This window comes from Amia ocellicauda, chromosome 5 (genome assembly GCF_036373705.1).
Source record: "Amia ocellicauda isolate fAmiCal2 chromosome 5, fAmiCal2.hap1, whole genome shotgun sequence".
In the NCBI taxonomy this organism is placed as follows: domain Eukaryota; kingdom Metazoa; phylum Chordata; class Actinopteri; order Amiiformes; family Amiidae; genus Amia; species Amia ocellicauda.
In genome coordinates, this window is record NC_089854.1 from 36,208,433 (window position 1) to 36,222,712 (window position 14,280).

Consider the following 14,280-nt stretch of genomic DNA (forward strand, 5'->3'; position numbering starts at 1 on the left):
AAGATGGCGTTACTCTGGGATATCTGGCCGGAGCAGATTGCCGCGGAGCTCTCCTGGGTGATTTGTGGACAGTAACAGGAGTCAGGCCTAGAGGTCTGGCATTGCTAACGGAGAGTATCCAAGTCATCATCGTGGTGGTGACGGAAGCATATCTGCCAGTAAAGGCTCTTGTTTTAGCTTAACTCCAGCGCACTTCCTGGTGGCTTAGTAAGCGAAGAGCTGAGTGTAACTAAACAAATACAGAGGTGTACTTTTCTCTGAACACAAGCCCCATTGCAGAGTGGTATATGCAGGCCTGTGGACTAGATTAACTATTCTGAGGGAAAAAATAACACAAGAACAAACAAAAAGGAAACGCTATTCTATTAAAAACAATATAGGCATGTGCAATGTGTGATTAGTATTCAAGTATTTATTTGTGTGTCTTATCCTATCTAGTTCAGATCACACTTTCAATGGCATGGAGTGATTGAAATCAGTACCTTAGGTATCCCGCCTGTATTTGCAACACCATCTCCCCATGTATTGGGCTTCCTGTTTCCCTTCTCTGCCTGATAATGTTGTACCTCCTGAACACTCTCAGATCTTTTGTCTCCCTGCCTGATAATGCCATCATTGCCTGTAAGGACTCACGTGTCTCCTTTGTCATAATAAAGTCAACAGTGTGTAGAAAGTGCAGCTCTTCTGCCTGTCCCTCCTGCATCCCAGCAGGCTTTTACTGGAGGGAATGCCGAATCTTGGCAGGGTCCTCCCCCCAGTGGTCTTGCACTGAAATCTAGGCCTTTAGCCGCCTACAGCATGAAAACCTAGTACCACTGGTTCAGCCATATGTTTTCACCTCTGTACATACAGCGTGGTGAGAATGGTGCAGCTCAGCATTCACTGCTTTGTTGAAGTAAAGGCGGTGCTGGATTAGAGAGGAATCGGAGGGTTTGCAGGATGTTGGTAAAATAGGCCCCAGTTATAAAGGAAAGGACAGGTTATGGGAGAGTATTTTCTTTGACCCGGAAACACGAGCTGACGCAGCGCTTTACTCTCCTCTGCAGGAAAGCCAGACTCTCCCGAAGAGGTCCAGCCTCCACTGATCCCCCCGCTGCCCACACCCATCACTCACATCGAGGACAGAGACCCCGTCCCCGAGGAGCAGGTACAGCCCCCTCCCTCTACTGCAACACACAGCCTTAAGGGCAACACTCCAGCCTGCTGTCCCAGCTGGTGCGCTGGTGAATCACTCCAGTGAGATCCTGTATTGTTAGGGCTATTTAAGGCAAACGGCAGCAGTCTCAAATTATTCTATTAGCCTGTAGACATTGCCAGCAGGTGGATTGGTGGAGCAGGATCCCCGTTAGAGAAGAAGCACTGTGCCCCTCACCCGCTTGGATGTGTCAATGTCCTGAGCACTTTTTTGGCAGGAGCTGGAAGCCTACGTGGAGGATTCAGACTCGGAAGCAGAGGGCCGGGGCAGTCTGTTTGACCTCCTGTCGCCGGAGGAGCGTGAGAGGCAGAAGAAGGAGAGAGAGGAGTCCAGGAGGGTCCTGCAGGAGCTCAAATCAGTGCTGGGGCTCCGCGCTTCAGAGGTGGAACGGCAAAAGTGGAAACAGCTTCTGTTCAGTGACCAAGGTGAGCACGAAAGCAGCAGCTGCCCCTATTACCGCACACCGATAAAGAAAAACAAAATTAATACATAGTAAACTTACACTGCAGCATCTTAGAAACTGATGCGTAGGCCTGCGTAACTGAAATCAGCATTGTGTGATAGCTTTCCTTGATCATGGGCAATTTATAACTATGTTGAGCCATAATGGTAGTGTTACAGTGCTGGTCATTGAGGATTGTGCGTCAGGTTTCGGCGGATTAAATAATGACGCGTCTCTGAAATTACACGGACAGCAGGAAGCGTCTGTCTTATGGGAGTGCCTTCTGAGTAATGGACAGAAGGCGGAGGCGCACACACAGTCAGGATGATCATCTTCCCAAGCACAGCACCCACGCATTAGCAGCGTAATTATAGGCATAATTACAGCAGTGATCTATTTAAGAGCTCCTTAAAGTGATGCTAAGGAGCGTGCAGAAAAAGATGCAGAAAACAGAAGTTCCTTCACACATGTTCCAGGAATCCAGCTGTGTGTTGCAATTGTGGTTGTCCGTATTGTAAGATAGGCACTGGCTAGCGCAGGGTTTTGCCCAAGAAACACTGGCAAAAAATGTATGCATTACATTACAGACAGAAATGCTGAAGTGATCACATCATGGCTTGCTCTTCATTATGAAATGGAGCATGGGGTTAGCTGAACACACAACCGCAGTGCCACCGTGACAGTGACCATTTCTAGACCCAGGCGGTGGTCTTCACATGTTGATGTGTTTTTTCCATTAGTGCGGCAGGAGAGGAGCTTTCAAAGCTGCTGATTGTCCTGCGACACGATCACATGGTGTTGAAACAGCATGAGCCACACAGCAGACACGAATGTCTCAGTTTAAGGTTTCATTCCTTCACTTATCATTGCTTTCTAGCTGTCCTGAAGCCCATAGTGCCTGTGGAGGCTGCAGGACCTGACGATACCCCAGGCGCTGGTCTGGACACGGACTCGCCTGTGCAGGACAGCAGTCAGCACAACCACCTCGCTGAAGAGCTGAGGGGAGAGGAGGGGGGCGACAGCAGGGAGAGCCCAAGCCCCGCCCCCGCAGGGACTAAGACCGAGTATTCCTGTGGGCTGCCTGCGCAGGGAGACGTACTTCAGGATCAGCCGCACGAGGGGGTGGCACCCAGTAACCCAGGCGCAACTCTACACTACCAGTACGACGGCACGGAGGGGGAAGGCCAGACTGGTGCGGAGTCTGCAGATGCCATGTCCGGTCTAGCAGAGAGAGCCCCCCCCGTCTCTGTGAAAGAGAGGCTGACAGGACTGCACGGCACGGCAGCCTTGAGCTTCAGTTCCGCATTGGCAGCACAGGTGGCGGCCAAGTCCCACTCCTTCTCCAGCATGCAGGAGCAAACCTTCGGAGATGAGGAGGAGGAGGAGGAAGAGGAAGAAGAAGAACTGTCAAGGGGAGATGAGGAGGAGTAAGGACATAGAGCTGCTATATTGAAAACTGTACAGCAGGATATTTATTTTAATACTTTCAATGTTATTTATTGAAATACTGCTTAAAGAAGAAGATACTTTTTTTTGTTTGTTTGTGTAATTTCATTTAGCGGTTTTGGTGTGGTCTTATGCTTTTGTCTTTTAGTCTTTTTTTTGTTTGTTTGTTTTTAATGATAAGGACTGTCATTAAGACTCATCAGACTACCAAACCAGCATTGTCTCGAAACACATTTAGTTCTCACTGTACTCAACACCCTTGAATATCGGTCAGCGGGAGCCTCTGGGCATGTCGTGACCATCTCTCCACTGACATGCATGCCAGTTCCCTCCCAGACCAGTTTCCTCATTTCAAAATCTCCACACAGGCTGACCGCAGACAGACAGACAGACAGATCGACATGTGAGAAGGAAGTCAGTCTTCAAGCTGTGTATCAGCAGCAGTGTGCGCACAACTGAAAGCAAATAACCGTCCAGAAAATGTTTAAGGCCCGATATCGTGGCACTATGCTGGAGATGGAAATAGATGATTGTAGGAATAAATTATTCCTCTGTGTAACATTAGACAGCGCAGCGTCCAAGCACTGTGCTCCTCTAATGCTCGCCCCCTCCCTTGCACTCATTGGGTTAAATCACAGAGTATTCATTTTCCTTTTCTAAGTTTGGAGAGCCAGGGAGGACCAAGTCTCTGAAGAGGAGACCTTTCCCTTGAACTCGTTCCCCCAGTGAATTCTGCCCACGTTGTTACTGACTGGCAGTCGCTGAAGCGAGGGGCGAAAAGCAGGGGACTGCTGCGCGTTTACCAATACAGAATTCTCAGGTACAGCTCTGGGACCAGTAAACTGAATGTAACACTACAAATTTAAAAGTCGCTAAACGGGTGAATGTGCTTTGAAGACCACGTCCAGGTACTGTTGGGCTGGTGCTGAACCACTGAGTTTTCTTACAAAACAGTTAAAATCCTGAATGTTTCATAACATGAAAAAAAATAATTAGACAAATCTGCTGATATTATTTATCAGCTGTGGATCTGATTATGCACTGATATAATGTGAATCTTAGCATCACCTATGTCTGTCCTGAGATCATGAGCTGCATGTGTGTGTACTGTATTTGGTACCAACCGTGCCAACCAAGCCATTAAAGCAAGTAGGAGGAAAGCACTGGCTTTTTTCTTTGTGTTTTAAAAGAGAAAAACTAACCGAAAAATCTAATTTGTATGCATTGACTATAGGAATATATATGAAGTTTCCTCAGCAACACGAGTCACACAATGCAGATGCTCCATTTTGAATGTACACACGGTGTGCCCAATTGTACATTTCCACCTCTCATGTTTAGCCAGAGCAGCCACACCGCATTTGAGAAGTGGTTCAGTGACCAGGCGTCGGTGGAGTTGCTGCTTCCAGAATATGATAGTCTCACTGGGGCCAAAATGTTAAATTCAATAATAAAATAAAACAAGACTCAAAATGATTAATTATCAACACTGACGCTGACCCTGTACAGTGCGTGTTCATCAGTGGGGGCATCTTTAGGTTGTCATGGCAATCAATCCCAAAGCTTGCTAAATTAATCAAACTTAGTAACAAACAAATGTAAACATACTTCAGAAAACTACAGGACGACAGCTCTGGGATTAGGGTTGTCCGGGCGGAGGCAGGGAGTGACATTAATCCATTCGCTAAGATAAATGCAGGTTATTATTTCAATCACAACATTAAATGCAATTCCCCAGTTTAAATATCTGCTCATAAATGAATTTATTCTAATGCCGTGATGAAAGTGCTGACCAGTCTGGGCAAGTAATCCCCACTCCCGATTTCACGGATCTAAATGTAAATTTGTTTCAACGCACTTTTCAGTTGTTCATTACAATGTAGGAGGTAATAATACTGACCCCCAGTTCACGTAATTTTCAAACCACAGCTAGAGGAAATTCTCCTTCAGCTCAAGAGAATGGAAATGGACACAGCCAGGCTTGGCACTCCAGTGCCCATGAGGTAAACGCAGCCTGCGCTACACAAAGCCACTCATTCTGTTTGAGTATTTTAAATACACAATGTTGCACTACCATGCTTATCACCTACAGTGCTGCCTCTCTTCATCTGCAGGAGGTGCAGAGATGCAGCACTGGCACTGTGCTGGACTAAGATAAAGCTTTCCTCCTGGATATTGTGTTATTCATGCTACTACATTTAATTTCCAATAAATAACATTAGAAATACCAGACTGTTTTCTCCTGAATCTCAAGAGGGTTTCTTTGTTGAGCTCAAATTGGAATGTGTGAGCAATATGTGACCTGTGAAAGCTGAAGATGTTAAACATTCACAAAAGTACTGACATAATATTTGTGTAAAATCTACTGTTCTGTGCAGTGGGGTAATGTCCTTCATAAAAATATTGATCTCACAAGGGTTTTTATAAACACCTTTCACTCCTGATACAGTGAATAGTGTCCTTGAGAATCAGGGTTTAATGTCAATCAGGCTTTTTGATTCAGATTTCTAAAGTAAACCTCCTGTCGTCCTCTGTCATCATTAGCTCCAGTGGTGTTGTGACAATCAGAACAGTCCAATTTAAGACAGACTGTGGCTTTCTGTCCAGGGTGCTTGTACTGGATGAGGGGTTATTGAAAATAGATGGATGGATGTTGTCCTGCCACAGACCCTCTGTTCTGAACTGGTGCTGTGTGGAGCTACAGGATTTCTTATTGATTTAAATTAATTCTGATATATACTGTTCATTCAATTGTTCTAATATATTTTTCACCCAATTTGTTTTTATTTTTCATTAAAAAAAAAACTATTTCATTTCCTGGTCTAAAAAAAAAAAAAAGCAGTGGTACAAACACCGAGCATCAGTCTGCATTGATCTGTCGAGCATTTCAGTAACAAAACACGGCCAGCTTCAAGGTGGAAAACAGTTCTTAATGCAAATTCCCTCTTAGTCTAGGCTGTCCCATGTCTAATATACTTAAAGTGTTTGAATAGGCCTTTGTACTACTGCAGCTTGACATTTCAGAGGGGTATGATTAAAAAAAAAACGGTTAAATGCTTATCAAATTAAATTCAAAAGGTTCATTGGGGGTTAATTTGTACCACTTCATTCACATAAATTTGCACAAATTCAATAAAGAAAACTTTCTCGGGCCTTTTCCTTCAGTGCAGAGGAAAAGGACATTTTAAACTGAGGTAGCTTTTCTCTCGACAATAACAACACAACAACCATTTTCTTAAGTACCAGGCAGTGGTGTTATGACTAAGACAAAATGTGTATTTGAACACATGCTCCCTTGTGGATAATGATACTATAGAAATGTTAGGCCTTCTAATTATTTTATATATACACATTTAAAATGGCGCTCTAAATCTGGATCAGTGTTCCGCCGAAGAAGCGTTTTTGACGAGTTGGCACCTGGAATACCCAACCCACCCGAGAGGCTGACCGCGTGACCTGGGCAGTCCTGTTCTCTCGGAGCCGGCCGGAGCACTCAGGGCCTGGGGCCGGTGGAGCCGGTCAGCAGTCTGGTAGGCCCAGACGTCTGCGAGCCTCTCTCTGTGTTCAGGGAGGGAAAGGGGACTGGGAGGCTCTTCTGGCCACTGAGCAGGTGGCTTCTCTTGGACGTGCTGAATGTTACGTACTCTTGAACGGATTGTGCTCTGCAACACAAGAGCACAGCCCAGCCGAGGATCAGTTCCCCAGCCAGCAAAGGGCAGGATGGAGGCAAATTATCTAACATTTTTCATTCCTTGAAATATCACTGAACAATAATAAAGAGTTAGTGTCTAGAATCGGGTGAAGTGAAGTGTTTTTGCACGGCACGTGTGTGTGATATTTTCGTGGCTGTGGAGGTAACCTGTATTATTTCCAAGGACTGTGAAGGCCTACCTGCCGCTGGGCTGGAGTTTAGACTCTTCTGACTGTAAGGTGGCTCTTGACTGACAGCTCTCTCTCTGTTCTCCATTCCTAGCTTTGGCAGTCGGGCCTGGGGGTGCAAGAGAGTCAACGGTCTCGGGCGTCTGCCTCTGGGGACTGACAAACAGACAGGTGCGAGAAATGTTTGTAACTTATTCTACATCAACACGCTGCAGTCAGTCTGGCCTGTGCTTTCCCAGAACACCTTTCCAGTAAAGGAGTGACCGACAACACATTCCACAACAATGTGCACTGGCTGAAAAAGCTGCCACTGCCACAAACTGATGCGATTGCAAGAGTGTTTTATTTTGCTTATTCATTTTATAGTGGTTTGGAGAGAGCAGTAGATAATGTTCCAATGCAGAAAAGGTCAAGGGTCAAAACCCCTAGTCTGCTGAGTTACAATAGGCTGTTGTAGAAGACCACTGCAGGCCATATAAATGAATGACCGCGTCACTTTCTGACCCATCTGCCAATACAAGTTACATTCCCCAATGAGAAGCTTTCCATACACACACAGATACCTGAGTCTGAAGTCAACGGGCAGACAATGGCCCTTGCCGTAGTCTCCACGAGTTTTGCTGATCTGTTTCTGAAGGTCTTTTACCGAGCAGCTGTACCCATTGAAGATGTAATCGGCAAACAACAACTTCCCACTCATGTACATCTGAAATGACACAGAAATAAAGGCCTGTAGCAGAGCAACACTGGGCAATGTTAGAGAACTAAAATGTCTTCTATGCCTGAAAAGACACACTAACAGCAGCAATATGTGTTGAAACATTAACCTTTGACTGCCTAGTGACTTTTTCTTTGGTTGGTGAAGTTGCAGTAAAACATCTAAACAACAGAAACCTGCTGTGCAAGGTACATTTCCATCCAGGCAAAGATCCTCCTTGTGCTTCTTCCTTTCACTGCATTTGAACAGCACTTCCAGGTGACCCCAGGGTCTTGACCCCTGGGGCAGAAGTGACATGAAATCAAAAATACAGAGCAGGTTGAAAACAGCTTCTCAAGTACAGCGGGTTCAAAGCCGCCATTAACCAGGTGCTGGTTGTGCAAGCGTGAGAGTGCGCTCGTGCAGGGTTTACCCATGAAAGTGGAGTGCACCGAGACTAAACTAGGGCTTCCCACTGAAGTTTCACGGGTGTAACTTTGGCCAACCTTACACAAATAAGCAGTGACACTGGAGCCCCAGCAATGAAAACACAGGTGTCAAAACATACTGGTTTCAGCAGTTACCTGGATTAAAAAATGTCCTGACTTTGTTTTTCCAGCTTTGTTGGAGAAATGGAAAAAACAGCACCCAACAGGAGTTACTCATCGTCTGCTATGAAAATGCTATAAATTCATCTGAGAATTCATATTTTTTCACCCAGCGTCCAAACTACCAAGTTTTACATGCTCTCACAAATACCGAAAATAAAGTTTAAGGTAAGGATTTTGGAACACAGGTAATTACAGATCTTACAATGAATATGGTAATAAAAAACATACACATATCAGTTAAAATACTAATAAACTCTATATTGTCTTAAATGATAGATCCTTCTGGCAAACTAAAAATATTATACTTTCTGGCAAATATCTCCATAGATTTTCACCTGAGCACAATATTTAACAATGTATGGAAACACTAAAGCCATTCATCCATAGTGTATCAAATAAACCACAATGAAAAGACAAATGGCATACCTGCTCTTAAAGTAAAAAGACACACCACCATCAAGTCCTTCTTGCACAAATAGCAACATTGCTTTATGAGTTACTGGGACTAAGGGAGAATTTAATTATATTTTTTGCCTGGAAGAGGTATTAAAACAATACATGGAAGCACATAACATGATCTAAATTTAACTTAAGTGGATTTTTAACTGATTTGAATGAAAGGCTTTTGTAAAACAATTTGTTCTTGCTAAAGTTTAAAAAGTGCATTTAGGGCACTTTAAGATTTGGCCCAGAAAACCGTGATATTAGCTAGCGTGTTAACAAAAATACATTCAACATGTATTGAGTTATAAAGTAAAAAAAAAAAAAAAAAGACTGGAAAAGGAATTAAAAAAAAATCTGATCAAGTTTAAAAATAATTCATACACTGTTTATTAAATTAATTAAAACAATGCCAGCAACAATAATAATAATATTGTTCTTCGAATCTCAGGATTCATAATCGGAAAAACACGAGTCTTTAATGTGCATGTTTCACATCCTGGCCACAGAACCTCCCCAACACAGACACTGAAGAAGTGTGTTTATTACGGGAGTAAACAAGTGCTCCACAGACAGCCCAGCTCGGTGACAGAAGGCGCTGTGTGCATTTGGCGGGGAGCCCTCGCCAGGAGCGCCGAGACACAGCTGCCCAGGGAAGCTCCCTGCATTGCTCCCATTCCACTCTCCACAACTAGACATTAGTAACAGGAACTGGGTCAGATTACACTCCAAGGAAACTGCTAAACAAAACTCACACAGTTTTTTTTAAAGCATTGTTAAATGTTTAATTGCTTGAATGAAGCCACATGTAGCCCAGGACCAAATCAACTTTTCGACCCACCCACGAGTTGCAGATTGCACACTAATACTTAACGGCAGCAGAAGTGTTGTAAGTTGCTGCTGGTGTGTGGTCACAGTTTTGATTTGGCCTATATATGTTTTCACACTGTTTTCCCATATATATAAAATCTCATATCTCTATAGATAAGGGTTGCTTGACAAATTGTTTTTACTACACTGCAACCTATTTAAATATTTATTTCAGATTATCAAAGAATAAAAATGACCATAATAGGAGTGTGGCGAATTCTGTGTTCTTTGGTGTCTCAGCAGGAAGGCAGACAGCTCATCCACAATGTCATCCAGAATGAGCCCACTCCCCTTGCCACCCACCACACTAAGGCGCGCACATGTGCAGTTCAGCACTGTATGTACGGAGGGCCTGCATGGATCCGCCCGCTGACACACTGCTGTGTCTGTGTGCTGCCTCAGATCAGAAAATCAATAACCTGTACTGCCTCTAGTGCTCAGAACTGAGTAATGCGAAATCTAGTGCCTTGTGGTTTTCATTGAAGACAAAAAAAACCTCAAGAAAAATGCTGGACTTTGGATGAGTCTTCCTGGAATCGGCACAACTGAATCACTGCACTTCAAGTCACACTTCAGGATTCGTCCTCCCACAGATCTTAACTCATGCAACAAAACCCTTTTTTTTTTTTTTAAAGTGGTGTAAGGAAATGTATTTAAAGAGAACAAAACTTGCTGACTGGGCTTTACAACATCTGGGACGGTCCAATATGCTTACAGGAGAAGCCTAGAAAATGTGCTTTCAGATTTAAACTTCGACTCGACAAAGCACAAACTCAAGGTATCACTACTCTTCATCTGCCTGCTTTTGGTCTGTATTCAACACAGCTGCACACACAGCTCTCTTCTCATCCACCGTGTGGGTTTACCCTAATGCGTTTCATGAACCTGTCTGGTTTGTGCACCAGCTCAGTTTCCTTCACAGAAAGCTACGAGATTCAACTTGATATGTTTGTTCACTGTAATGTGTTGCTGAATGTATCTTTTGGAGTGATTCTATAATGTCTTGTAATATTGGGTATATATATATATATATATATATATTATACTTCTGCCACCTGCTGGCCCATTTTTGCACTGCACATTAACAGGAGAAAAGAAGTCCTAGACCTGAGAGTCCGACCGCAAGGACAGTTTTGGAAATTGTAATTGCCACTCACTTCCTGCAAGATCTTCCTAATCTGTACATTGGGTTGACACGGAAACCACCCTGCTCACCTACCAGGAACATTCCGGGAGCCACGTTGTGTCGTTGCAACAGCAGGGGGGTGCGGCGGGAGGCATGTGTGCCAGCGGTAGAGACGTCATACTTCACCAGGCGGAAGGTGTCCTGACGACACTGCACGGTCAGAAGTCACAGGTCAGCAAAAAAAAGTGTGTCCCAGTTTCCCATATTCCTTTTAAACTACCTGAGGAGCGATCAGCAAAGATATTAGTGGGAAGCCAGTGGGCCGCTTCCATTTCCTATCCCTATTCACAGGCCTCTCACAAAGAGCACAGCAGCTTCAAATATATTTTTTAGAACACATTATATTTAAGGCTGTTACTCTACACTGCGGCTCAGGTCCGATCATTAGACCAAGACAGCCACTGTCCCTCCAAGGAACACCATGGCAACCTATAACCTAGTCCCCCATCCCCAGGCCTGCTCCATAGCTACCTGAGCACAAGGCATGCTCCGGTTTCTGTTCATCTTCTCATACAGCTCCTCCAGGACACCCATGCGGAACTGGCTCTGCGGCCCTGCTGAGGAGGTGACACACACCACCAGGACCTGCTGGCTGTGGAGCGCCTGGCCTTGGACGAAGGCATCGCACTCCATGTCTGTCAGGGACGGCATCTGGTGGTTGCTGCATTTGCACATTTTTTTGTCCCCCTCCCCCAGCATTGCATTCCTCAGCAGCACTGGACAGGGGCACGTCAAGGACGTGAGCGGTGGTCTGCACTTCTCTGGACTGCTGAACACAACGGGACTTTAGAACAGAAGAATTGTATCAACATACCCTCCAAGGCAATTACTCATGCATTGACCAGTGTTTTTTGTGCTTATATACAAATAGTCTGTGTAAAATACAGTGTATAATACCAGTTCTGCCGAGTGCTTCCAACAGACTCTTCCCACATGCTGGGAGCATACTGTGTATGTGGTGATTTTGTTCAGTGAGGCATTCATCCAGGGACACTTGGGTTAATACCCTTGCATTGTGTTGGGGAAAGCACCATAGCACTGAAAATTCCCCAAGCATGACACACTTCTCACGTACAGCTCAACACCCTTTAGCCTTTCCTGCACCAACCTTTTCTTTGATAAAACCTTATCTAGTGACGATATCAACTGCTTTGTCTTTATGTCACTTCATGTGCTAGCTACAGACTGTGACGGAGAAGAGGCTGCTGGGTAAAGTAAAGTAGCAAATAATCAAACTGATTGGCTGAAGTGAAACAGTGAATGGGAGTGAACCGTTTGCCATGCTCTCTGTAATTAAGCATCAACATTTGTCATAACAAAAGGTACAATAGCTTATGCCTTCATTTCGTTCATTAAGGCAAAATTTAAAATAAAACTCTCCTGTCTCAAAATATCCTCGGACTAATGGGAACAAGGAAACCAAACATACTCTAATAGAACTGATAGAACTGTGAAATTGTGAGCTTTAAAACTTGTAGCCTTCCACTGACGTTTTCCTTACTGGATTGAAACATATATAATTCCGGTCCTAATTGAAAAAAATTCAAATAGAATCCTTACTCTAGTCTGATGTTGCTGTGAACCCTGAGCGCTCCTGCCTCCGTGATGAGATGCTGTTCCTCCTCCTTCTCACTCTTACGCACAGGAGAGTTGGCCCTGGAATGGAGCAACACAACAGAAAGGCCACGTTCCTCACGATTTTCAATCTCATCTCAGGTACGCGCGTCAGTCAGAACATGCCCTATCTGTTGTGATCATCTTGGTGGATGTATCATACACAGTCAATTCGCATTAATGTCTGTACATTTTCTGTTTAAGTAGCAAGTCTGGAAAGCAGTTTTGATATTTGACATAAAATAAGTACATAACCTTTAACCTCAGTCTCACCTGCATTACTTGTAAAATGTTGGAAAAAATGATTAGACAGAAAAAAGAGGAGCATCTTAATGCAAACCATATTCTTGGAGATAGTCAACATGGGTTTAGACGAGGCAAATCATGTCTTACTAATCTATTCGAAGTTTTTGAACATGCAACTGCAGCTGTAGATCACGTGAAAGCATATGATATAATATACTTCGATTTTCAAAAAGCTTTTGATAAGGTTCCACACCAAAGACTGATCCTCAAATTGGAAGCTGTAGGGATTCAGGGTAATGTAAGTAGATGGATTATGAACTGGTTGATGTATAGGAAACAGAGGGTGTCGATTAGAGGAGTCGCTTCTAACTGGAGTGAGGTTGTTAGTGGAGTTCCACAGGGATCAGTACTAGGGCCTTTGCTTTTTCTAATCTATATTAATTATCTGGACTCTGGGATAGTTAGCAAACTTGTCACATTTGCAGATTAAAATAGGTGGGTAAGCAGATACAATCTTGGCAGCACAGGCTATTCAAAGGGACTTAGATAATATTCAGTTGTGGGCCGACACCTGGCAGATGAAATTCAATGTGGACAAGTGCAAGGTCATACGTGCAGGTAACAAAAATGTCCACTATAATTACACTATGGGAGGAATTGAACTAGATGAAGTAACGCATGAGAAAGACCTAGGAGTCTACGTGGACTCCTCACTTTCTCCATCCAAACAATGTGGAGAAGCAATAAAAAAGGCAAACAGCATGTTAGGGTATATTGTCAAAAGTGTAGAATTTAAAACAAGGGCAGTAATGTTAAGACTGTACAATGCACTAGTTAGACCTCATCTGGAATACTGTGAGGGAACTGAACCTTTTCACCCTGGGAAAGAGGAGACTATGTGGAGACTTGATTCAAGTCTTCAAAATCATGAAAGGCACTGACCACATCAAACCAGAGGAGCTTTTCCACATCAGCAGGGACACACGCACCCGGGGCACAAATGGAAATTGGGCTTCAATGCATTCAAGACAGAATACAGGAGACACTTCTTCACACAGAAAGTTGTCACAATCTGAAACAAACTCCCCAGCGATGTGGCTGAAGCTGAAAATTTGGGAACGTTTAAAAATAGACTGGATAGCATCCTTGGATCACTTAGTTATTAATGGACACCAAACAAGCACGATGGGTCGAATGGCCTCCTCTGGTTTGTAAACTTTCTTATGTTCTTTAATCTTTTAAATTCTTGGTCTAGGTCTATTTGATTGTGCCTGCAATTCCTGGTTACCGTGGTGACTGGGCACTCCTAGGCTGGTCCCACCGGCTGCTGTGTGCTGGCGCAGTCAGGCGACGCAAGGGTCTCTTCTCAGCGTTGCTCAGTGCAGGCCCTGCCTCATTCTCCTCTGCACAAATAGGAGCCAGTGTGGGCAAGACAGCTGACTGAGTCTTACGCTTCAGCGAGGTCTTTTGTGGACCGTCTGACATTCTGTGAATATCAGGACAACCAATTCCTACAGGGAAATCCAACAGTGAAAATACAGAAATGGATGAAAAGGAGAGGATACATCTTTTCATTCAAATCCTTCACCTAAATAAGTCATGAATCAGTCATGCCTATAAATTAACCTTAAGCAATGCTGCCAAAGTCTGAAC

General features: G+C 44.1%; 2 protein-coding genes across 2 annotated transcripts in view; one reads left to right on the forward strand and one right to left on the reverse strand.

Moving 5' to 3' along the window:
- vezt (vezatin, adherens junctions transmembrane protein) overlaps window positions 1-4,246 on the forward strand; it is a 29,178-nt gene extending 24,932 nt beyond the window's left edge. Inside the window, exons 10-12 of the mRNA XM_066705001.1 lie at window positions 1,047-1,147; window positions 1,413-1,620; window positions 2,515-4,246. Coding sequence (XP_066561098.1) covers window positions 1,047-1,147; window positions 1,413-1,620; window positions 2,515-3,068 — 863 coding nt within the window. The 3' untranslated portion in view covers window positions 3,069-4,246. The remainder of the gene's footprint in view (window positions 1-1,046; window positions 1,148-1,412; window positions 1,621-2,514) is intronic.
- A 1,160-nt stretch (window positions 4,247-5,406) lies between these two features.
- Window positions 5,407-14,280, reverse strand: LOC136750176 (uncharacterized protein C3orf20-like). Its single transcript, XM_066705000.1, has 7 exons — window positions 13,916-14,280; window positions 12,328-12,423; window positions 11,239-11,551; window positions 10,801-10,917; window positions 7,526-7,668; window positions 6,975-7,118; window positions 5,407-6,745 (listed from the first exon to the last, which is right to left on the reverse strand). The coding sequence occupies exons 1-7, from the start codon at window positions 14,200-14,202 to the stop codon at window positions 6,577-6,579; spliced, it is 1,269 nt and encodes a 422-aa protein (XP_066561097.1). The 5' UTR covers window positions 14,203-14,280; the 3' UTR covers window positions 5,407-6,576.

Excerpts from the sequence above, each read along its gene's own strand:
- LOC136750176 (XM_066705000.1), bottom strand. The coding sequence starts at position 14,202 with ATGAAAAGATGTATCCTCTCCTTTTCATCCATTTCTGTATTTTCACTG. Across the intron at positions 11,552-12,327 it reads CACAGCAACATCAGACTAGA|TCCCGTTGTGTTCAGCAGTC; the intron begins GTAAGGATTCTA and ends TCTGTTCTAAAG. Across the intron at positions 6,746-6,974 it reads AAACTCCAGCCCAGCGGCAG|AGCACAATCCGTTCAAGAGT; the intron begins GTAGGCCTTCAC and ends CTTGTGTTGCAG.